The sequence below is a fragment of the Eschrichtius robustus genome, chromosome 8, assembly GCF_028021215.1.
Source record: "Eschrichtius robustus isolate mEscRob2 chromosome 8, mEscRob2.pri, whole genome shotgun sequence".
Classification (NCBI taxonomy): Eukaryota; Metazoa; Chordata; class Mammalia; order Artiodactyla; family Eschrichtiidae; genus Eschrichtius; species Eschrichtius robustus.
In genome coordinates, this window is record NC_090831.1 from 15,126,993 (window position 1) to 15,151,555 (window position 24,563).

General features: G+C 41.0%; 1 protein-coding gene across 2 annotated transcripts in view; it reads right to left on the minus strand.

Annotated features, from left to right (window-relative positions):
• STARD3NL (STARD3 N-terminal like) overlaps window positions 1–24,563 on the minus strand; it is a 49,670-nt gene that overhangs the window by 7,993 nt on the left and 17,114 nt on the right. Inside the window, exons 2-7 of one of the 2 annotated variants that reach the window (XM_068550357.1) lie at window positions 15,646–15,913; window positions 8,284–8,361; window positions 5,557–5,634; window positions 3,567–3,620; window positions 3,335–3,452; window positions 213–308 (exon numbers count right to left, since the gene is read on the minus strand). In XM_068550357.1, the coding sequence (XP_068406458.1) occupies window positions 213–308; window positions 3,335–3,452; window positions 3,567–3,620; window positions 5,557–5,634; window positions 8,284–8,361; window positions 15,646–15,870 (649 nt within the window). In that variant the 5' untranslated portion in view covers window positions 15,871–15,913. Of the gene's footprint in view, window positions 1–212; window positions 309–3,334; window positions 3,453–3,566; window positions 3,621–5,556; window positions 5,635–8,283; window positions 8,362–15,645; window positions 15,929–24,563 lie in introns of both variants that reach the window. The other variant, XM_068550356.1, reaches the window with a different exon arrangement.

Consider the following 24,563-nt stretch of genomic DNA (forward strand, 5'->3'; position numbering starts at 1 on the left):
GGCCCTCGACCACGTTTATTTTCACATCTCTGCATCTCATCACGGGTCGCACATCAAGACCACGTCTTAGTCTTCGTTATATCCACAACCTAAATGCCTGGTATGTTAAACGTTTGCTAAGCGTATTGAGAAGTAGAGGGGGTAGTGAGGGGGAGAGGGGGACCAAGTTCTGAATGACGGACAAAGACGCAAATGATAATCAAATTTTTTACCTGCTTCGGATTCAGGAGGAGAATAAAACTGACCATCAGAAAGACCACCAGGTATCAGTGCTGCCCTCTCCGAGGCATCGTGAACTATCAGGAGTCCTGGAAGAGAAGAAATTCAGATACTGGGAATGATGTCAGTGTTCTGGTAGCTTCGTGGCGAGGTTAATCACAATGAAATGGTGTTACTATTACATTTTTAAAAAAACTCTTAGCAGGAAGGGTACTCTGAAAATCTTTCAACCAAAAACAAAGTGTTGTTAATAAACTATGAACCAGTACAATAAGGACAGATTTCAACTAGTTAAAAAAAATTGCTTCAGGTTACTCATGGGATTCTTTGACTCTGTATTTATAGCATCTTTCCCTTAGGAAATACCTATTTCCGTATAGAAATCAGCAACATCAAAACCAAAGCACAAAGCCAAACAAAAAACCTGGTCATGCTTTACATCTGTGTCTGGTTAGAGAAATGGCAGACGTAAAGCATCAAAGCACTAGCACATGATGAGAGAGGCCATCGACAATGAGTTCTTCTGGCTGAAGCTGAGTTAACACCAAGATAAAGCTAGAGGAAGCACCGGGCCAAACAGCAGGTGCCAGGTATGCATGTAATACATGCTACAGTGAAAATAAATGCTGTTTTCAATTATTTCATTAATTATATATTCTGCTTTATTAGTTACTTTGAATTTGGTTTAATCACATAGGCATGCAAGCCTCAGTCACATTAACAGTTGATAATGCTTTCAATAAAGTTCAGTTTGATGTTTATATACAACTTTTTATTTTTTATTTTTGGCTGTGCCATGCGGCAGGGGGATCTTAGTTCCCCAACCAGGGATCGAACCTGTGCCCCCTGCAGTGGACACACAGAGTGCTAACCACCGGACCACCAGGGAAGTCCTCTATGTACAACTTTTTAAAAAGTGGCTTCCATTAGCTTTATTTGTCCCCTTTCCATAACACATTTTCATAAAGGAACAGAGGGCACAGAATAGAAGACGGACCTCGGTCTGATTAATGTGTTTTAAAATCTACTCTTGAAATTATAATTCTTTTCTTCTAGATTTCTTCTTTGTATATGAGCTTTTGAAAAATAAAACCACTTGCAAGGTTATTTTCCCTTCTGCTGTATCTTGAGGTTACAATCATGCTTAACTTTCTATAAGACACAAGAATTTTTTTTTTTTCCTATTAGGCAGGGCAAATCCAGGCAGATGACTGACAGAGCATAAAAACAGCATGTCTTGGGGCTTCCCTGGTGGCGCAGTGGTTGAGAGTCTGCCTGCCAATGCAGGGGACACGGGTTCGAGCCCTGGTCTGGGACGATCCCACATGCCGTGGAGCAACTGGGCCCGTGAGCCACAATTACTGAGCCTGCGCGTCTGGAGCCTGTGCTCCGCAACAAGAGAGGCCGCGATAGTGAGAGGCCCGCGCGCCACGATGAAGAGTGGCCCCCGCTCGCCACAACTAGAGAAAGCCCTCGCACAGAAACGAAGACCCAAAACAGCCAAAAATAAATAACTAAATAAATTTTAAAAAAAACAGCATGTCTTGAAACTGCCCAGGTCTCTGCATTGAACTTTGATTATATCACCTCTAAGAGGGCAGGTGGGATGTGCAGGCGTTCACTAAGGTCATCATGCAGAGAAGAATTCCAGCCCCATAATTCATCCTAAAGCTCAATCAGTCATTTGGATTTCCCAGTGAATATCCAGTGATGCTCAAAGCCACACAGGGAGATTATAAGAGCTTTCACGGGATTCATGACTACGTAACGCCAGCTCTCACTCTGCTCCTCAGAGGAGGACTGGAAAGCCTGAGATGGGTGAGCATTTCCAGCTGGCTAACTCCCTCCTCTCCATCTCCATCAGCAACCCATCAAACCGTCCCCCTGTAGGCACTCCGCTGTTATTCACGCTGTGGCCCATTCAAAGGCACCAGCTGCGGATGGACAGCGATGGGAGCCTCCGGAAAGTTGAGGACTTCTGTGTAGAATTGCTATCTCAGCACAAAATGCTTCGTGTCCGCCGGCTATTATCCACAGGGAGAAAAGGTCAACCTGTCCGAGGAGAAGGAGGTGTTGGCTGTTGTTGCTGCTGGAATGTCTTTTCCACCAGTGTTCACGCTTCCTTCTGGGGAAGGCTGGCCTAACAGCTGGAGTGAGGAACCACACCCTGTCCCCGTCCTTTCATCCAACGCTTCCCCCGATGTCTCCTGCAGCCCTGCAGGGTGGAGACACGCGATCTGCCTAACTGCATCCGTAGCTCCACGCAAAGCCAGATCTCTGAACCCTCCTACACTGTTGGTGGGAATGTAAATTGTTCCAGCCGCTATGGAGAACAGTATGGAGTACACTTAAAAAACTAAAAATAAAGCTATCACATGATCCAGCAATTCCACTCCTGGGAAAACCATAATTCGAAAAGATACACATACCCCAATGTTCACTGCAGCACTATTTACAATAGCCAAGACGTGGAATCAACCTAAATGTCCATGGACAGAGGAATGGATAAAGAAAATGTGGTACATATATACAAGGGAATATCACTCAGCCATAAAAAAAGAATGCAATAATGCCATTTGCAGCAACATGGATGGACATAGAGATTATCATACTAAGTGAAGTAAGTCAGACAGAGAAAGATCAATATCGTGATACCACTTATATGTGGAATCTAAAAATGATACAAATAAACTTATTTACAAAAGGGACACAGACTCACAGACTTAGAAAACGAACGTATAGTTACCAAAGGGGAAAGGTAACTATAAATTAGGGATAGGGATATATTAGGGGGAGGGATAAATTAGGAGGTTGGAATTAACATACACACACTACTATATATAAAACAGATAATCAACAAGGACCTACTGTACAGCACAGGGAACTCTACTCAATACTCTGTAATAACCTATCTGGGAAAAGAATCTGGAAAAGAATAGATATATGTATATGTATGACTAAATCACTTTGCTGTACAGCTGAAACTAACACAACACTATAAATCAACTCTATTCCAATATAAATAAAAATTAAAACAAACAAACAAAGACAGACCTCTGCAGCCCCTCCTCCCAGCCTGGCCAGTCTCAGGAGGGGAACTCGGAGAGAAACTTACTGTTTTCTTCTTCTGCCTCTTGAGGTAACACCTTGAAATCCAGGAACCACGTCTCGATCCAGGCAAGGATGAAGGAAATGATGGGCAGCACGTAGCCAAAAGCCCCTTGAGAGAAAAGCTGGAAGAACAGACGTGACCAGGAAAGAGAAACACAGTTACCATGAGCTCACCCTGGAGAACGCAGCTGTGTCAGTACAGATGGTCATGGCACAGAAAAAGCGGAAAGCCATACCTTTGAGAGGATCACTTTTGCTAGTAAAAAGGCACTGGTCACTGCTGTCGTCAACTGAAAGACACATAATCCAGCAGCGTTCAAATTCGATATTTTACACTCTGAAGGCACCTTCCTCAAGCAAGAGACCCATCTGAGCCAGGAACAGGTAATGCCTGAAAAGGGTCTGTCTCACCCAGCTCCCTCCCATGTCACTCTATCCCCTAAACCAGACGGGGGCAAAGTGGGCTTCCACGTGGCACACGAGCCCTGACTGGCAGCTTGAGGTTTCCCTTCACCCACACGCTGTGTGTTGGGAAACTCTGTTTCGTCCACTAGAGGGTACAACATGCAAAGATGCTATCGGCATAGGAGAAAGGACCAGTGAAATAGAGGAAAGGCTCCTCCAGGGCTTGGGAAGCCCAGAGGCAATCCCACAGCACCTGGGCCTTGTCTCTCCATCCTTCAACTGATATTTGTAGCAATATGAAACCTGACCAAAGTGAGTGCCAACAGCAGCCTTGACTGACAAAACGGAGATTGGAGGTTGGGGAACATCAGGCATCATGCTTAGGGTTGACAAAGTTGTAGTTAGTTTTGTCAGCAAAACAAAACATACACACACACACACACCAGCCAGACACACACATACACACACACACAACACGGGAGGGGAGGCATCTTACATTCTGATACTAATTAACTTTACAGGCTGACACTAAGTGCTCTTCAGGTACCAGCTGACTCCTTCCAGCTGCCTGGCCCCCACTCTGTAAATGTTTTTAAAAACGAGAATCAAAAACAATAAAATGGATGCGCTAAATCTGACCTGTCCCTTTGATCATTTCAAAGAAGAGGTTGAAGAAACTGTCTTAAAACTCTCATTGCACGTCAACCACTTTCCTGAAACAAACACTGAGACCAGATGGTCTGACAAACACCAGTGCACATCATGGAGACTGGAACAGAACGGCCCAAATTGGGGCTGCTGCAGGCAGTGGGTAAGGGATAACCATCACAGCCGTTTGGTATCGGCAACGGCCTACTCAGTAAAGGGAGTCAAGTCCGGCTGAAACTGTCAGCCCTCATCCATGAACCGTGAACTTGGGACTCAACGGATGGTCTGACAGCAGCCCTGGGATTCTGTAGATGCTCAGAAGAGATGGCCCAGGCAGACGCAGCCCCTGGGGGACTCCCCCTTAGGACAGCGCACAACCCCATGCCCAGCTGGACAAGCCTGTGCCGGTCCCACACAGACTGAGGTCTGACCTTCCAGAAGCAGGACGGCAGGTTGGTCCTGCCCACGTCTCTCCAGTCTGAGGACTTCAACACCCCCCCCCCCATATACCTGCCTTGTTAGAGCTCTCAACAAGGTGACTGCTTAGAAGTCCATGGAAACAGGGAAAATAATTCAGGCAGAATTGCTTGTAATTCTTCTCTCAATCAGTAAATATTTATTGAGGGTGAAGAGCTTGTGCCAAAGCTCTGGGCTGGAGGCCAGGAAACAGAGGTGAGTTAAAAACTGCCACTGTCTTAGAGAAGCCCGAAGGCAACCATAAAAAGGGAGCTTTCCCCTTTAAGACTGGAGCGAGGGGGATAACACAGTGAGGAAGTCAGTGATCAAAATAAGCAGAGAGCAAGTCCTGAAAAATCACCAGGCAGCTTCAACCCGAGAGGAAATTGTCCAAATCGCTTCGTGACAGAGGGACGGAACTCATCTCTCGTTTGCATAATGAGGTGGAGGGTGGGCTGATGCTTGGACCACAATCACGGGTCAGCCCTAGATTCCTCACTTGTCTCAGTCTCCATAGCGACAAAGCTAGTTACTCATTACCTTTGGAAAGAAGCCCCAGAGAGTGAAACCTACTGAGGTGTGGAGGACGGGGACTCAGGAAAAGCAAGTGGAATTCAACCCAGATGGAATCCACATCTGCCTGCAGCTCAGCCCTCTTGTGAGCAGGGCCCAGCCACCAAAATCGGAGGGGAGGAACCACTCACCAGGCATACTCACCGCTATGGCCCACCAATGGCGCAGTCTGCACACGGCATATGCAAGTATTAACACTTTAAATCGAAAAACTGCCAAAAGCTGTATTAAAAAGAAAAGACAAGATAAGTTTTAAGGAATATACACAAAGGTAAAGTCACTGGGTTTTAGGAAGAACCCACCAAAGTGTCTTCATTATTCTGATTTAGCTGAAAACTGTCCCAGATGGGTACTGGTCTACAGACCAGCGTTTGGGATCTTCTGCTCTAGAATTTATGGAATACTGCCCAAAGAGGGATTCAAATTAACTTCCCATTATCAACAAAAGAATATATAGTTAGATGTTTATTCTCCCTTTCTATTTGAGTCCATATATATTCTGATATCCTTTTAAGGTTGGAGAAAATGCTTTGAAAGTTTCCACTCCAGTACCTTTTCACTCCAAGTACAAATACTGACTTTTTGGAAGATACCAGATTCTTAGTGAAGTCCCCTGCAAAGCTCTGAGTTACTGGGGTGTTGGGAGAGTTCTGCTATCCCAGGACCTGCCCTCTGGTTTTTCAGGGTGGTTCAGGGACTTTTGTGAAACCTTTTATGTGCATTATTTTCCCATGTAATCCCCCAGCCCAGCAATCCCATGAGTCAACTGTCATTAAGATGGATAGAAAAATTGTCCAAGGCCACACAACTCTTAGTGAGGATGCCACGATTTGAACCCAGGTAGCTTGACTCCGAAGACCAGGCTCTTATCCACTATGCCTTAGCTGTTTCAGTAATTCTACTAAGGAATAAACACGGAATAAAACTTTACTAATTTTACTTGGAAAACATACTTATTCTGAGTAGGGAGAAGTCAGGTGGCTCTGGAGCAATGCCTCAGGGTAGGGGGTCTGCCCGAAGTTCCTCACTAATCACAACTGCTGAAAGGCTGGAGGCTGACAACGTCTTTGCTGCCACTGGCTGGGTGACCTCACTGAAGATCCTTTCACGTAAATGAAGTTTGCAGTTGTTTTTGTTTTAATTTCCTGCTTTCATTAAAAACGTGTTTTCTAATAATCTGCTAACCGTTTAGTTTCTCTATGTATCCTACCCCTATCTTTGCATTCCGGACTTGGCAAAAGTATAAGTCTTTATTCCTCTATCTCAAAGTCTCCCAGATCCCAAGGTTTCCTGGAGGCTGTGTCCATTTGCAGGGCCAGGCATGACAGTCTTTCCAAGCTGAGCTAATAGGTCCCACCTATTTGTCCAGTATCATTAACTCCCTAAGCAGAGTTCAGACAATCCTTGGAGATCTGGCCAGTGGATTAACTTGGCTTCCCGGTAAGTCCTGGCTCAGACTATGTTAAGATAAATTCAACAGGGGAAATAAAAGGAAAAAGAGAAGTCAATTTTGTTATTCTATGTCAATAGTTTTACAGGAAAAAATTATCAAGAGATTTGGGATCTCACATGCTCTGCCACCAAGTTCAGTGACCTGGGGTAGGTCAAGACACTGAACCATGAGACTCAATTTCTTCATCTGGAAAAGGAGATGAAATTATATCAGTGGTTTTCCAAATATTCTGTAGCAGCCAAACACTTTTTCAAAACAACCTTATTGGAACCCTAACATACTGTACAGATGAAAATGGAATTACTCAGATTGCAAGGGGGTGATGACATAAACCCTGATCTCTATTTACTGGGAACCCCATCTCTTTCCTCATACATACTTCTGCAGTGAGTGTGGGAAAAACAAAACAAAACAAGACTTTTGAGAGTAGTATGAAAACCACTAGAAAATATAATCAGTAATACTCTTCATCCAAAACTAATGATGGTAATAACCGTGATTGCAGGTGAGTCTCTGAGCTCCTAGGACATACCTATCATTGGGCTTAAGTGTTTTCCAGGTGTTATTTCATTTACTTTTCAGAACGATGATGATCTCGTTTCACATATGAGGAAACTGAAGTTTAGACCTAATATATTCAAAGATATACAATGAGTGATAGTGTTGTGAATCAAACCCAGGTTTTTCTGACTTCAAGGGTCTTATCCATTTTGCACACAGCTTCTAAAGATAGTGAGTAAAGCAGTTAAAATGAATTTAGGGGGGATTCTTTATGAATTTTAATTGCCTATGTCGTGTCTAACACAATGTTAGAATCTGACTGACTTACACTATCACCTATAAAGAGATACTGTGAGATGTATTAAACCCAACCAAAGTCACAGTGTGTCCTGGAAAGATACTGCCTCATCTACAGATAACTGCATCTATATAATTCTACAACTGACTAGTTTTGCCCAAGATTATCAATACATCACTTTTCTCGAAAACTCCTATTATGGAAAAATGAAACAGAATTATTTTTAAAAATATACACAGAAATCTATCTCAAGACAGAAAAGGAATGGCATTTTCACTGTGCTATTATGTAAACAGGTGCATTTTCCTTTCAGTGATTAGGGTCTGTCAGTGGCTTCTATCTCAGCCATTTTAAAGAATAAAGGAAAATCAGAATGGCTTCTTCTGCTATGCTCCCTTATTCCTCATTAATCTTTTTTTTTCCTCAAGATGACCAGGCAATTTCTTAGAAAGAGAGAGAGAGAGACTGCACTGAATGGTCCAAGAATAAGGAAAAAGGAAAGATAACGTTTAAAAGAGGAAAAAAGAATGGCACAGAATCTGAGGTCTACTGACAGGAAATTTGCCTTTTGGTTAGTTTCATCATGTCCAAAATGAAACCTACAACAGAGAATACTTACAAATATATCAAAATAAGAAGAGTAGTAGTCATACTGCACCACCTCTTTCTCTAACGTGTTCTCAATACCTCCATTCACCTGGGAAGGAGAGGAAATAGTAAAAATGAGGAGAGTTATGCGTGAAAATAATACAAGAGAACACACAAGTAAGGTTTTGCATACACTTTTCTGCCTTCTCCCAACCCAGAAATGTTAAAATATGGAAGAAAAGAACGCTCATAATTCGAATAGAAAAATGCTGAAGAGCATTTCCCACTTGAATTCTGAATTCACTTGTTCAACAAATATAAATATATAATGACGAACAATGCCTTTTTTTGTAGTTCATATTTTGGTAAACTGAAATGTTAAATGTGAAAACTAATTTTTTTTCTCTTGTAAGATAAAGTCTTCAATCACACAAACATATATTTTTATTATTATTATTTTTTTAACATCTTTATTGGAGTATAATTGCTTTACAATGGTGTGTTAGTTTCTGCTTTATAACAAAGTGAATCAGCTATACATATACATATATCCCCATATCTCCTCCCTCTTGCGTCTCCCTCCCACCCTCCCTATCCCACCCCTCTAGGTGGTCACAAAGCACCAAGCTGATCTCCCTGTGCTATGCGGCTGCTTCCCACTAGCTATCTATTTTACATTTGGTAGTGTATATATGTCCATGCCACTCTCTCACTTCATCCCAGCTTACCCTTCCCCCTCTCCGTGTCCTCAAGTCCATTCTCTACGTCTGTGTCTTTACTCCTGTCCTGCCCCTAGGTTCTTCAGAACCATTTTTTTCTTCTTTTTTTTAGATTCCATATATATGTGTTAGCATACGGTATTTGTTTTTCTCTTTCTGACTTACTTCATTCTGTATGACAGACTCTAGGTCCATCCCTCATTACAAATAACTCAATTTCGTTTCTTTTTATGGCTGAGTAATATTCCATTGTATATACAAACATATTTTTAAAGAAGACAATTAACATTTATCCAGGGCTCCCCTCACTTTCTGACCACTGCACTATTTTAAGTCTTGGAAGGTCAAGTGGTCCCCTGATCTCGTAGCACACATCCATGAAGACAGTTATCATGACACAGGATAGAAGTGTAAAAAATCTCCTGATTGCTCCTATTTGCTCCTAGCACTTTAAAATTCTGCACTCTTATCAACTTACATGTATATATATATTTTAACTTGGATAACAAAATAAGGACCAGATTAGACCTATGTGAGAAAGTTATAGTAGATGATGAAAATTAAACCTAATACGATAAATTTTCTGTCCTCTCCCAATTTTCCTATCAAGATGAATTTTAAATGATCAGGTTCAAAATTCTGCATATTGAACTATATAGAATACTAATCAAGGAAGGGAACGTATGCGTGGTAGCGAATGTAGCGTTCTAAGCAGACCCTCTATAAGGCGAGGGCCCGTGGATTAGCTGATAATAGTGAACATGATGTACAACAGTAAATTCACGGTTCCAATCTGGAGCACAGACATTGTTGGTCCTGGCAAACCAGTGCAGCTGGTCTGAGAAGGACAAATTAGAGGGCAATTAACCCAAGACCTGGGTAAAAGAAAAAAGGGGAAAAAAATCAATAAGGAATACCTTTGCAAGGTTTGCTAATTGGTCAAATTAGAATAAAAGTTGCCATAAGGAAAGGATTCTCTTGGCTTAGATACCTTTTCAAGTACAGTTGACCCTTAAGCAACAGGGGTTTGGACTGCACGGGTCCACTTACACGTGGATATTTTGCAATAGTAAATACTACAGTACTACATGGTCCATGGTTGGTTGAATCCGTGGATGCGGAGGAACCTCGGATACGGAGGGCTGGCTACAGATTATACAAAGATTACTGTCCCCCTCCCCCACATGCTGGGGTCAAGGGTCAACTGTACTTGTTATGAAAATGGAGTATACCATAAACACTATTCTGTACTTTAAATCCCTTAAGGAGGCTTAGACTTCTGTGTAATTTGCGCAGGTTGCCTACAGACCTGCCTGACTATAGATAGACCTTTACAAATGAATAGAATTGAAAACCTGGGAGCAAGGAGAATTAAAAGCCAACCAACCATCTAGTCTCACTGCTGTGTCTCTTCAGACTAAGGAAACTTACCAATATCCAACATATTTTTTAAAAAGATTATTCCAAGTAGCCTACGGCAAAGAGGAGTTCTCTACCACATAGAAGTTACCCCTCCTGGCTCAGAGAACAGGAATTAAAGCTGCTGATAACAGTTCAATAACTAGCCAGTAGAAAAGGGTTCTCTTCGGTATCCATATACTTTAAGAGACCCTGATTTCATGTTGCCTTTAAATATAGAAATCTAAAATCTACATTTCTAGCCCATCTTGTACTATAAATTATTTCAAAATCTTGGTCGTCTCTAGCACAAGATGTCCCAGATTCATCTTTAGTTTCACATGGAACCCCTTCCCAATCAGAGCTCTGCCAGAGCTGGTACTGTTATTCTAGGCTCCATCCTTAGAAATCTTAGAGTCATCTTTGGATACTGGGGGTGATAAAATCAGCCTATCAACAAATCGTCTGATATTTCTTCCTTTAGTATGTCTCTCAAGTTAGCTGCTCCTTTTCTACTCCTACCACCTTCCATGGGGCTCCTTCAGCAGTTTCTGAGTTAAATGTTCTTACTGTCAATCTGCCCGGAATTTATCCTAACCTGCAAACCACTGCCATGATCTTGATCCATTCACCAAATATCTGTTGAGCACCTAGTGAATGCCAAGGACTGTTCTAAACACAGGGAATACTCCAGTAAACAAAACAATTATCTCTGCCTTTATGGAGCTTCCATACTAGCAAGTGGAGATAGAGACACATAAGAAAATCAGTGTTACACAGAGGACAGAAGCAGGACAGTGTGATGGAATAACAGTTGACTCCTTTGGGTTGGGTGGTCATGGAAGTCTTCTCTTGGTGACATTTAAACTGATACCAGCATGCTAAGTTGAAATCTACATCAAGGTAAAGGAAATTAACCATTTCATATAGAAGGAACTAGTATTAAGGTCTAAGACAGAAGAGAGCTTGTTCCATTCTGAGAACAGAAGTCTGGCTGATCTGGGTGGGCCAGGAACAGAGGGTGGGAAAGGAAGTCTGGGTTGGCCTCCGGGGGACTTTGCAAGCCAAGTTTCAGCATTTGGACTTTACCCTAAGTGCTCTGGTTAAGTCCACGAAGGGTTTTAAACAGAAAGTAACATCTGATTTATGTTTTTACTTTTAATAGTCACTCTGGATTCTATCAGGAGAATGGATTTTGGGAGGGCAAGTGTGGAAGCAGGCAAACTGGTCAGGCACAGACAGGGTGCAGTAGGTTGGATGAGTAATAATGTTGGCTTGGTCGAGGGTGGCAATGGTAGAAATGGAGAGAAGGGATCACATTGTGAGTATATTTTGCAGGCAGATTTGAGAGGACTTACTTTTAGATTGGACAGGGGGCATGAGAAATACAAAACAAACAAGCAAATCAATCAAGGATGAGTCTTCACCTTTGGCCTGAGCATCAGGGTATTTTTTTACTGATGAAGAAGTGGGTGTGTGTATGTGTCGTCGGGGAGCAATGTCAAGTTAAGCGTCCAAGTCGACACAGCAGGTAGGTCATGATGTAATGTGGAATGTGAGTCAGTGACCTCTGGAACATCTCAAAACCGTGTTTTCCAATCTGCTCTAGAACCTATCTCAGCTCACAACTGAGGTTAAGTCCAACACTTCCATGTAGCTCTTTAAGAATCTCAATTGTTTAGAACCAGGTTACCTAGGCAATTTCATTTCCTACAGGCACCTTATTTCTAGCCAGGCTAATATTTTCTCTGCATCTGCCCTTGTCCCCTCCAAAACACACACACACACACACACACACACACACACACACACACACACACACACACACCCGCATAAGCACAACACTCTTGCCTCAGTGCTTCTGTTCACCTCCATCTCGAAACCCTCTCCCTATTGGTTCCACCATCCAATCCTAGATCACCCTTCTATCCCCAATTCCACTCTTCAGATAATTCCAACCCAATGAACTCTCCCAGTGAGTTTTTGTTATCATGGGTCATCACAGTTTAACTATAGAACATTAATGACAGTGGGGTAATAAAATCAGAATCAGAATCAGTAGGATAATAAATACCTGAAACATAAGTGTAACAATAGAGATTAATAACCAACTTGTTTTTTCTCTTTCTGGGTAGAATTTATTTAGCTAATAGTAAATTACATAATCTATAGTTATATAGAGCTTCATAACTGCCAAGGGGCTGTGGAATGTATCTTTTTATTTCCTCCTCACAAGAATTCACAAGGAAGGCAAGACAGGTATTAGCTCAGTTAACTGACTGAGAAACCAAGGCTCAAAGAACTTACATGGCTTGCCTGAGGCCACAGAGTTGGCCGTGACAGCTCTGGGACAAATTAGAAGCATTCTGACACTTTCTGGTATACCAGTTAGAAAATAAGAAGACAGGCAATAAGCACTGATAAAGGTCTTTCTTGAACCACAATCTCAACCAAAGTGTCAAAAGCTGAGAAAGAAAAACAACTTCCCTTCTCCTGCCATTTTGACCCCTGTCCCTGTCAGTCTAAAGAGCCTGGGGTAGAGGAGTTTGGAGAGGAAACAGAGTCTTCAGGCAAATCAAACTGATGGTGAATTCTAGATCCAATTTGGGAAACCAATCTACTCAAGGGTGTACCAGCAGATCCTACACAGAACCAGAACCATCCCTTCAACTGGCCCACAGAAATCAGCTGGCCCAAGGTCTTCCAGCAGGAAAATGAACCAAGGTGCTCTTAGGCTGCTCCAGCTCGCCCAGGCCCTGCACACCAGGCTGGGTTGGCGCCAGTCAACTCCCTGGAGCCAGGAGGAAAAGTGGCTAAGTTGGAAGTCATATATGAAGGCGAAATATTTTGGTTATTGTTATGATTGCATAGAACAGCTGGGTCCCCATACTCTTTTGAAGGCCTAAGCTCCCTTTATGCTATTTCTTTCCTCTTTTAAAGATCAACAGTAGGAGGCAATATAAGATATCTGTTACACCTCCTCTGCTAAACTTTAAAGCTCATGTAGCTTTTTGTGGAGCTTGCAACACCTGAATCAGAAGCCTATGTCTTGGCACTCAGTAAACGTACAGGCATGTGAAAATAACAGTGGATCCGAGTGATTAGAGATTTACAGAGACAGACAACAAAAGAAAAGGGATGGTACAGTGTGTAATGAAAAACCCGGGTTAGGACTGACAATTCAAAACAAATAGAACTAGAAAGTTAAATGTTTTCTTTTTTTTAAAATAGCCTTGCTAAGAAAGTCATGATATACTATCTTAAAGATCATATACTCTTTTTACAAATGGGGAAACTGGTAGTCAGTGGGAAAGTGAGGATAGAAACAAATTTCTCAATTGCTAGGCCTGGTGATTTTTCATTTATAAAATGTTGCATATGGATGGAAACAGATCCCTTATGATGAACGAAACAGGGTGCATCCCACTTACTTCACTTCCATTTCAATTTCCTTGAAGCAGTAAGAAAGGAGGGAAGTGAGTAGTGTAATCCTGTGACCCACCACGGCCCCATCCCATAGCTTCCCTAACTTAAGTGCACACTCAGTGGTCATATTAGTGGCAAACCAATGAATGCCTTGATTTTGTGCTGTCACTGCAATAATTTTAAGTGTGCTTCCTTAAGACTGCTGCTAAACTTTCCTGTTAAAAGATGCATTTCTTTTTCATCTCTCATGCCACAGCTGCTGGTTTTGAAAATATATTACTCCTTTAAAATATATCAATTTAAATATATTCTTTAATGGGTACACATGGAACACATGGTTAAAAGAGACACTTTAAATTACTGTTGTCATATCACTGGCTTTTTTGGTTTGAAACAAAACTAAGGCATACCCACAATGTAAGATTAACAGAAGGAAAAATCTATAAACAGAAACTTAACAGTAGATTCGTGCTGCATATGACCTTGATTCTGGGAAAAATCTATCTTCTTTTGTTTAAATTTTTTTTATTTTCTAATATAAGTATATATCTGCTTTCATGAAGAGTTTTATTACTCTATTAGAATTTATGATGAAATTAAATGAATCCAATGATGCTAATTTTTAAGAGTCTAGAATCTAGAACTAAAATTGCTATGAATCAGAATATTAATCAAAGTTTAGATTAAGACATTGACTCTTTCTATTATGAGGCAAAATTAAAAATCATTTTCCAACAGGAATTTCAGCATCCTTTCATATTTTCTCTATTTTAATAAATTTCTTATAAAGCACCTAGCACCATGCCTAGCAAAGAGGAACGAACCTCTTAATAATAAACACTAGCTAATAACTATTGCTACCCAGGCCTTAGCAAATGTTTCTTGGAAATAAATGAACTGCTGAAAGTGAAGGAAACAGACAATTTTTGCTTGGGAGGAAGCATTCTGGAAGAGTTCACCTATTTGTTGGTAAGGAATGTAAACAGTCAAAGCCGAGGCTTTGGAGAAAACAGATATATTGTGTTAAATAAAATGTATTATTAAAATGAATTTCACCGGCTTATTTTTATTTTTGTTAAATGTAGCAGCTAGAGAACTTAAAATTACACATGAGGCTTGCATTCCATTTCTATTGGATAGTACTGGTCTAGACAATTATTTGGCAATGTAACCACATAAACTTGACAAAATAGAGACAAAACTCCAAATGCCTCTAGGATTATTTTTTGATAAAATATGAACAAATAATCTTTTGCAAAAAAATAAAAAATAAGTGCATGCAAAATCTTAAATGTGGGAACTAGAAAGTAAATGCAACATTTAAAACATATTCCAGAAGCATGTTACATTTTTTAAAGCAATGATTAGCAGTTTTTTTCTGAAAAGGTCCAGGGAATAAAAAACTTTGCCTTTGTGGGCCAGATGGACTCTGTCAAAACTACTCAACTCAACCACTCAGCACAAAAGCCAGCCACAGACAATATGTAAACAGATGGGCAGGGCTGTGTTCCAATAAAACTTTATTTATAAAACCAGGCCACCTGAATTTAGCTCTCAGACTGCAGTTTGCCATCTCCTGTTATAGAGCAAAACCCCAAGAATTCAACTTTCATAATTGCAGACAAAGTGAATTTTAAACTAACCAGGTTTGTTTTAAATATTGATAATAACCATAAAAAAACAAGAAAGGTCCAAATCAGCTGGAGAAGACCAGTGGTGCCTCATTTGAAAAAAAGATGAAATTCACGAAAATGAGACAGAAATGATGAGAAAAATAAGAAAACTGGTTTTTTTTTTTTGTCTCTGGAAACAATTTGTATAATGTCATGAAAAAAAAAAAAACCACTTACATTTAACTCTATTATCCACAGTAACGTTACAAATAAGAGGTCAAAGGTGACAAACAAACAGAAAGTCCTCCTGACATCGGATATGCCTTTCTTTTCCCTTCCTTCATAGGACTCAATCCTGGCCATGAGTTGGCTGGGGTTGATGGAATGGACTTCGCGCAGGGAAGCGTGCGAGCTCTGACTCCCCATGAGAGCGTTCTCCATGTCTTCTGGCACAGGGTTCATCCTGCAGGGGGGTTAAAGGAGCCCCTCTCCAACTTCACCATCCCTAGAGAGAAGAAATCTTTGGGGAATGAAAGAGAAACGCACGTTAAATCAGAGCCCACCTGATACCACAGTGCTACCCCTGCCCCGTGTGACTGCCTGTCTCCCTGAGCATCAGGGTGTTTTAACTGAAGACATTTCTGTCTTGATAAAGATATAGAGAGAAAGAGAAATGAGAAGCAATTCTTGATGTTATCCTTCAATACTATCAATACCAAAAAAACTGTTATGGGAAAGACCGTCAGTAAAGAAGAATGCATATCTATAGTAAGTAGTAAAGGGTAAAAACAGGCTGTTAACAACAGAAAGGTGTGCCTGGAACCTGGAGCAAGCCTCTGGGTGACCCAGCCAAGCCAGCTTCCTTGCGGTGCCAGGGAGAAAACCTCTACAGTTCTGTCAGTGTCACTACCCATGGACTAGGAGAACATTTACTGAATAGCTTCCCAGAGAGCATGTAACCAGAACGTGTAAACCAATTATAAAAAAAAAAAATCTGTTTCCTAAAGAGAAATTGCTTTCCACCAGAGGTATCTAATAAACCAAATTTAGCATTTCCATTACCTCTTAATGAATAAGCATGCTTCCGGGCCTCTTCTTGGAAAAGAAGTATGCAGACCTCAAAAAGTTTACCATTAGTTTACCATTATAACCCCACCGATAACTGCAACAATCACAGTCCTATGTGGACTCGCAGGAACCCCATCCCCGCAAGGCCAGCATGTGCTTCTATAATAAAAGACTGGCGATCTGAATGATCTGATCTCCTCATGGATGAGGCAAAGTCATCAGACAGAGTGTATGATGGATGGTATTTTTCTTTGCCAAATATTGTAGTCTCCCTTCCTACACCACCTCTCCCTATGGGAGGATTATATACCCTTGGCTCTACTGAATTCATATGCCTTTCTTTGGCCAGTGTAATGTGGCCACTGTAATGTGTGTTACCTGCGCCCAGATCTTAAGAACCAGCGCATGGCTCACCCTGCTCTCGCTTCTGCCACAATGACTGACAATGTCCAGTAGAAAGAAGAACATTTCCCAGGTGGGTAAAATACAATTTCAAAACATTGCTGGAATTTCCCTAAAGTAATATGGTCCCATTTGGTCCTATTCACAGTCCAGAACTCTACATCTTCACACTGGACCTTCAATTCTCTCCCTCCCCACACTCAGGAACAAAAGTCCTTTCCACATTTTCATACAATGTGGTGATTGAATGACATAGCATTTTTTTTTTTTTAATTTACTTATTTATTTATTTTTGGCTGTGTTGGGTCTTCGTTTCTGTGCGAGGGCTTTCTCTAGTTGTGGCAAGTGGGGGCCGCTCTTCATCGCGGTGCGCGGGCCTCTCATTATCGCGGCCTCAATGACATAGCATTTTTGAAAGCAATTTCGTTATGCAGTTTGAACTATGATACTTTAAAATAATCATACTTCTTGATCTAGTAACCCTACTTCTGGAAATCTATAGGAACTTAACTGTAGACCTTCAAGGCAAAAACTGATCTATGTCATTAGAGGCTGGGTCACTGATTACCTTTGAGCAAGAGGAAAGGAAAAGTGACAACAGGGTGCAAGCTTGGTCAAGTCCTCTTTCTTGGGCTGAGTAGTGCTAACATGGCTGTACTCATTTTTTGATAATTTACTGTTGTATCAATGATTTAAAGCCACTAGACTGTACAGAAAATTCAACAAATTCACAATTCAAACTGAGGACTGTTTTTAGGAAGAAAATCATTTGCAAGGTAATTGGATCATCTTCTTAGTCTCACCCATTCCTCCTTTCCTGAGCCCACCCCTCATGAATAAAAAGGACAACAAAGCAAAACAGCCACCCCAGAAATCGGAGGCTATTTCCAACTAAAAAACTGACATCATACAATGCTGTACACCTGACTTGGGAAATGAGAATCGTTACATTATTTTTCAGACGTGTGTATATATGACTTCTAATTAGCTAGAATGTATAGATACTACTTGCAATAGCTTCAATGATAAAGTTACCCACTGCACAGATTGCTCTCGGCCGCTTGACTCTAATCAGACTGATCTCTGTCTGGGACAGAAGTAAATTTTAAAAGGGAGGGAGGGCTTCCTTTTAATGTGTCAAGAGGAAGATACTTCTAAAGCCTCTTTCTACTCTACAATAACAGGATTTCGTTCTAACCATGTCCTTCAGAAAGATTCAGTTCAAGTGTCAATTCCTTCAAGAAGACTTCCCTGAAATGCTGCCCACATTCCAATCGCCACACAAGGCCAAGTGCATCTCCTCCAAGCTCCCCTAGGACTATGGATATGCCACTTATGGTACTGCTTACCACACTGTGCCTTAATTATCCACTTACTTGCCTGCCCTCCTGCTAGCTGGAGTGCTCCTTGAAGGCCTTGAATTTGATTTGCACATCCCTGTGTCCCCAGGGACTACCTCAGTACACAACACACAGCAAGAACAAAACAGATATTGACTGGATAAATCCTGTCTAGCATCTAGCACAGACACTCACGCCGAGGGGGATCTCAAAAAACTCTGCTGAACTGAGGAGACCACACTGTTTGTTTCTGAGGAAAAGCTTGGTTATTTTCCCAGATATAATATTGAAAAGTATTAAATATCCAGTTCTTGTACTGAGTCCTCTCTGGGGTTGGCTTGAGGAAAGCTATGCCTCTCTAAAGTGGGTATTAAGTTCTGATTAGCTGTACACGCAGGAGGCTGAATCTACCATGCAGGGTTTATTCCAACTATGGAAGAAGCATGGGGAGGGGGGAAGGTGATAAGGAGTGGGGTGGAGAATTATAAAATAAAGAAAACCATCCCCTTATCTTTTACTGGAATTTGTGTAAGGAGATGAGAATCCTCTTTTGCTATTTTGGTTTTTGAAAAAGAGATTCATATCATAATTGTTTTATCTGGATGGGTAACCATCCTCTGTATTGGCTAGCTATTTCTACAATCATGCTGTGTTCACAAACTACCCCCAAACCCAATGGCTTGAAACAATCTACATTTGTTCTCAAGCTCATGGGTCTGCAGGGTGCCTGCAGTTCAGCTGGTCTAGTCTGGGCCCAGCTGGCAACTCTGCTTCAGGTAGTGGATAGCAGAGCTTGGCTTCAAACTGTGTTGTGTCTAAGTCTGCTGCCTGTTTGTCTTTCCCCTTGGACCAGGGCTACATGGGGAAGTAGTCATGGAGAAACTACATGTTCTCTTCATGGCAAATGGCAGGAGCACAGGAGACAAGCTCGACCATGTAAACACACTGCAATCTCTGTATCCAACATGTCTGTTCACATTCTAGAGGTCAAAGTATATCTCAAGGCCAAGCCCAAAGGGCGTGGAGCTGAGATGTACATTCCATCCAAAGAGGAGGAGAAGGTAAGTGGATATTTACTGAGAAATATTCCAATCTACCACAGCTGTCAATGTTCTAAACTAGGAGTCAACAACCTATAGCCTGTAAGTCAAATATTGCAGGCTGCTTGTTTCTTAATATGGAGTTTTATTAGAATACTACCACATGCAGTCCTATGGTTGGTATCGATTGCTATGGACACTTTCACATGAAGAGAGCAGAGGTGAACAGTCACAACAGAGACTATATGGTTCACAAAGCCTAAAATATTTCCTTTACTACCTGTAGTTTTCTAGAAAGGGAGACTGCTGCTTCCATCAGCTTCTCAAAGGGGAGCCATGTGAGATTTAGAGGTTCTGTGTTATAATTAGCAAAAAATAGGCTGATTGATGAATATTAATTTTTCCAATGCATGCTCTGATTCTGCAATTAGCAAAAACTTGTAATCCATTCTTATTTTTCCACAGGTGGCTCTCGTGACACAGCACAGCTCAGGCACAGGTGGTCTTGTTGCCTTACCTGAGGGCCACTTCAGCAGTACTTACAGCCCAAACGCACAGCTCTCTGCCGTATTCTCTTCCCTTAATCCCACACTGCTAGAACTGGAGAAAAATTCTACCGTATCTATACTGGTGGCTTCCTAAACGATGATACCCTTTGCACGTGGAAAAAAACAGAAACCTGAAATCCTTTTGCTTCCAGAAAGAATAGCTTACATCTTTGAGATGTTACTACTGTACTGGTCCCCAGGCTGGTTGCAAAGCTAAGCCAAAACTTCAGCTCCATCTGCTTCAGCACAGAATTGATACCACCCAGATGGTAAACAGCAGCTGCTATAGCGCAGTAGCTACCACTGCTAGCATTTTACAGGAGTCCCACAGTCTCTCCTGGGAGAAGTGGAGAGGGCCTCTGGGCACCTACTGGGGCGGCCAAACCAAGTCTCTCAACCCAGGCACCCAGCCTTCTCCTCTGTATTACTTCCGGCCACAGCAGGACACTGTGTGTTCTCCTCCGAGAGAGAGAGAATTGAGAATAACAGACACTAAAAATATTTATCATCTTATCCAAAGGCCTGTGGAGCAGACTTGGCTTACAGACATGTTTTGCTTGGTCTTGTGCAGTGTTTCTAAAGATCTTGAACTAATTGCTAACATTTTAAATAATGATCTTTCATCTAAAATTCCAGATGTCTAGCTTCTCTGGAAAAGTTAAAAGACACAGAATAGCCAGGCCTGCATTCCCTTACCATAAGAATAAAGCCAAGAAGCTGCTGAACTCTTTAGATGGAGCCCGCACCCTCCACTTGGCCTCAGCCTTGACCTAGCCTGGAGTCATCTGAGTCTGCCACTCTGATCTATTCCCCCTGTCGTCTGACAGGCAAAGAGAGTTCTACACCTGCAGATTGTGTCTCTTCGCATTCTTTCAAAGCTTTCTTCAGGGACTTCCCTGGTGGCGCAGTGGTTAAGAATCCGCCTGCCAATGCAGGGGACACGGGTTCAAGCCCTGGTCCGGGAAGATCCCACATGCCGCGGAGCAACTAAGCCCGTGCGCCACAACTACTGAGCCTGCGCGCTACAGCCCACAAGCTACAACTACTGAGCTGGCGTGCCACAACTACTGAAGCCCGCGTGCTCTGGGGCCCGTGTGCTGCAACTACTGAAGCCCGTGCTCCGCAACAAGAGAAGCCACTGCAATGAAAAGCCCACGCACTGCAATGAAGAGTAGCCCCGACTCGCTGCAACCAGAGAAAGCCCACACGCGGCAATGAAGACCCAGCACACCCAAAAATAAATAAATTTTAAAAAAAGCTTTCTTCATCTGTGTTACCGAAATTATTCTCGCCTCTAAAGTAAATGTTTGCTTACAGATGAAAAAAACAAAAAGGTAGCAGCTGAGGCCTACGTGGATTATTATATAAGGACACACCCATCTGAGGGATATTTCAAGATATATCTTAGAATTAAGACTCGGGTCTTCCACTTCTGTCCTCTCCATCAGATTCCTAGAAGGAAACAGGAGGGACCCTCTCCATCAGATTCCTAGAAGGAAACAGGAGGGACATCAGAAGGTGTTCAAATGGCCCCTGGGATGCAGTCATTGGATTTGTCCCTAAAGACACGAGCTGCCCCAGCTGTGCCCACTCTACCCCGGGTCTGGGTTCCTCTGGGGGCAAGAAGCACCTCAATCTGACTCTCTTCTTGCAAGGCCCACCACGTGTTATGAGACCTGGTTTATGACGGTTTTTAAAAGCTCTGTGTACAGCCCACAGTTTCCAAAATGAAACAGCTAGAAGTGGAGAACGGGAATCATAAGGGAGTAACCTGACATTTACAAACATACTTTGCCAGTATGAGAAAGAGGCATGATAACTAACAAACACAGATGCTTTAGAAGTAAACATGCAGAGAGAAGAGAGAGCTGTGGGAAGGAAGCTAATCCACAGCACCAGAAACACATAGTAAGACAACCTTCCTATTCTAAAGTATGAGAGAAGGAAAGTTCTGCATGCTTAAGAAGACCGGGGAAATCTACACATCAGATTCAACCAACTATTCAAACTTTCATAAATTAAAAACTTTTGTTTAGTGTCTTCTTAAATGATCTGCTTATGTTTTTAAAACATCATAAAGTTGGTTTGTGGTAAAGATGTTCTAAGCAACAAAAGAAGTATGATTCATCATCCTGTACTTCTTCATGGTACTGATGCCATAGGTATGTCCATTTTACCTTGGAAGGTAAAGACCTGGTAGAACTCTGATGAAAGTGTCTTTAGAAAGCCTGGCAGCGGCTGAGGTTAGGGAGTTGATGCATTTGTGTAACATACCAGCTTCCTGGGCTGGAGAACTATCACGATGAAGCACTACAGGAAGTTTAATAAAATCAAGATCAAACAAACCTGTCTTTGGCAAATGTCCGCTACCATTATGTTCACATTTCAAAACAGCCCTGGCTTACTTTATGCATTATATATTACAAGTTAAATAGAATGTCTAGAAAAGCATTTCTAAAATCTAGACTATTGGATTGAATTTTAAAACACCTACACATCACATCCAGATTAGCAGTTGTAGCAGTAGGAAATTACTGGATAAAGAAATCTGGAAAATAAAGTTATTTTAAATTAAAAAGTAAAAAAAATTTTTTTAAAGCATCTAAATAAAATCACCCAACCAATTGTTTGGCATTACTTTAAAGAAAAAACTGTTTCTTGAATCAAGGAATCAAATTTTTCCAGCAGATTCCTATTGATTTTCCAACTGAAAATGAGTGAAATGTTTTAAAAAAGAAGAAGAAAAAGATCTATGTGTATGTATGAAACTCTGTTAGGCTTTTTATAGATTTGCCCATATTATCAGGACTATAATGGGGAGAGAATTTTGAAACAATTAAAATAATACTGCCCTCTGAAAGTTAAACCGTAAAATCTGCACATAATGAATCAGAGTAGATGTGCTCTGCCCTTAAAGAAGTAAAACGGCTCGTAGGCCAAGACATAAGAACAAGGTGACAGGACATATGCTCAGATCTAAAGAGGTGAAGAGGGAATGTGCCCATCAGAAAGAGGGTGGGTCAGTCCCAAAGATACAGGAAAAGGAGTGTCACAAGCAAATGGCACCTGTGCCCAGTCTGGCACTCTTCAAGTGGGGACACCTTGTCTGTTCGATTTTAAGTATCTTCAATCCACTGGCCTTGTTATTCCTATCATTAGTGTGATGGCATCAGGGTATCATCAGTGCCTTTTGTCACTGAACAGCTTAATAATTCCCTACATGCCTCCCACAACCTTTCACAATTCTGTGCTTATTAAAATGTGATAGGGAGACAATAGACTGGTCAGCTTGAAATAAATATTCAGTCTACACGGCAGTTACGGTGTTCACTGGAGATTCTGAGATGTAAGTTTACCCATGTGAGAAAGAGCCACTCTACACTGGGCTCTGAATACACAAGTTGACAAATCAGGTTTCTCAGTCAACAAGAAAGACGGCTGGACTCAAACCTAATAAAGTCACCAACGTGATGCCACTGAGAAGCTTTTTGGGAGATAAACGTCTGGACGTCTCCTGATGACCCTCAACGGCCTTATCGTACAAAATTGCTCTTTAGGAGCTTCTAGAGATATCATCCAGAGACCATTTTAGTGATGGTTAGCCACCAAAAAATATTAGCATATTCTGTATATAGTATGCAAGTGGTAACGTTTCAAAAGAGAATTATATAAAGGTTGTATCATCACTCCAGTATTCTTCCAATATCTTTATAAACTCACATATAATTATCAATAATTTTCCTTAAGTAGAATTATTAAGTACATGACAGTTACCAAGCTCAACCCAAAGCTATAGTAACTGAACTTGATTATGCAACAGTGATCCAATATCTGCTTATTTTAAATCTGACTTGTAAGCATTTGGGTATGATTACGAGTTCATACTCAATAAAAAGCAGGGGAAGGTACATAGTTCAGCTAAAGATTTTTAATAAGTACACAAAAACTTCAAAGACTCAAGATGTATAATTAAGTTCTGAGGATTTTTATATATATACTCTTAACTAAGCAAGTATAGCTAAAATTTGATATTTTTAAATTTAAGAAGTGTAATACATTTGAAATCAGGTTTAAGATTTACCAATCAGTATCCATGTATTCCTTACCAGAAAGAACAGAAATACAAAATGCATCTTTAAAAATGAAGAATCTAAAAAAGAGTGAATATATGTATGTGTGTAACTGATTCACTTTGCTGTACACCTGAAACTAACACAACACTGTAAATCAACTATACTCCAAAAACAAAAACAAAAACTAAAAAATTGCAAAAGTTACTTAGTGATAGATTATAATCAAAATGGGAAGTTTTTGAAGATTACTTTTTAAAATCTACTGAGTATTTTAAAGATACAAACATGGATACAGATTATTTGAATACTGTAAGTTTTTTAAAGATAATTCTTTTTTCAACCCTACAACCATAGACTATGTGCTATTTTGAAGATACACCATGTTTACAAAATTGATCATAAAACTCGACTATCAAAAAAAATCTAATTCAGTAAGCCTTGCAATTAGGAGCTAAATACAGAACAAATAATGCATAAAATAGAAATTCATAACATAGTAGTATTTTCTAAAATAACTACTGAGATAAAAATATTTTAAAATTAAAACAAACTATTTAGAAAATAGTGACAGTGGAAAGCTGTCAAAGTTAAGCTTATTATCAAATTCACTTCCTTAAAGTACTCTAATTACTTTTCAATAAAGAATAAAATTAAAGAATTAGGCATTTAAACAATAAAGTTACA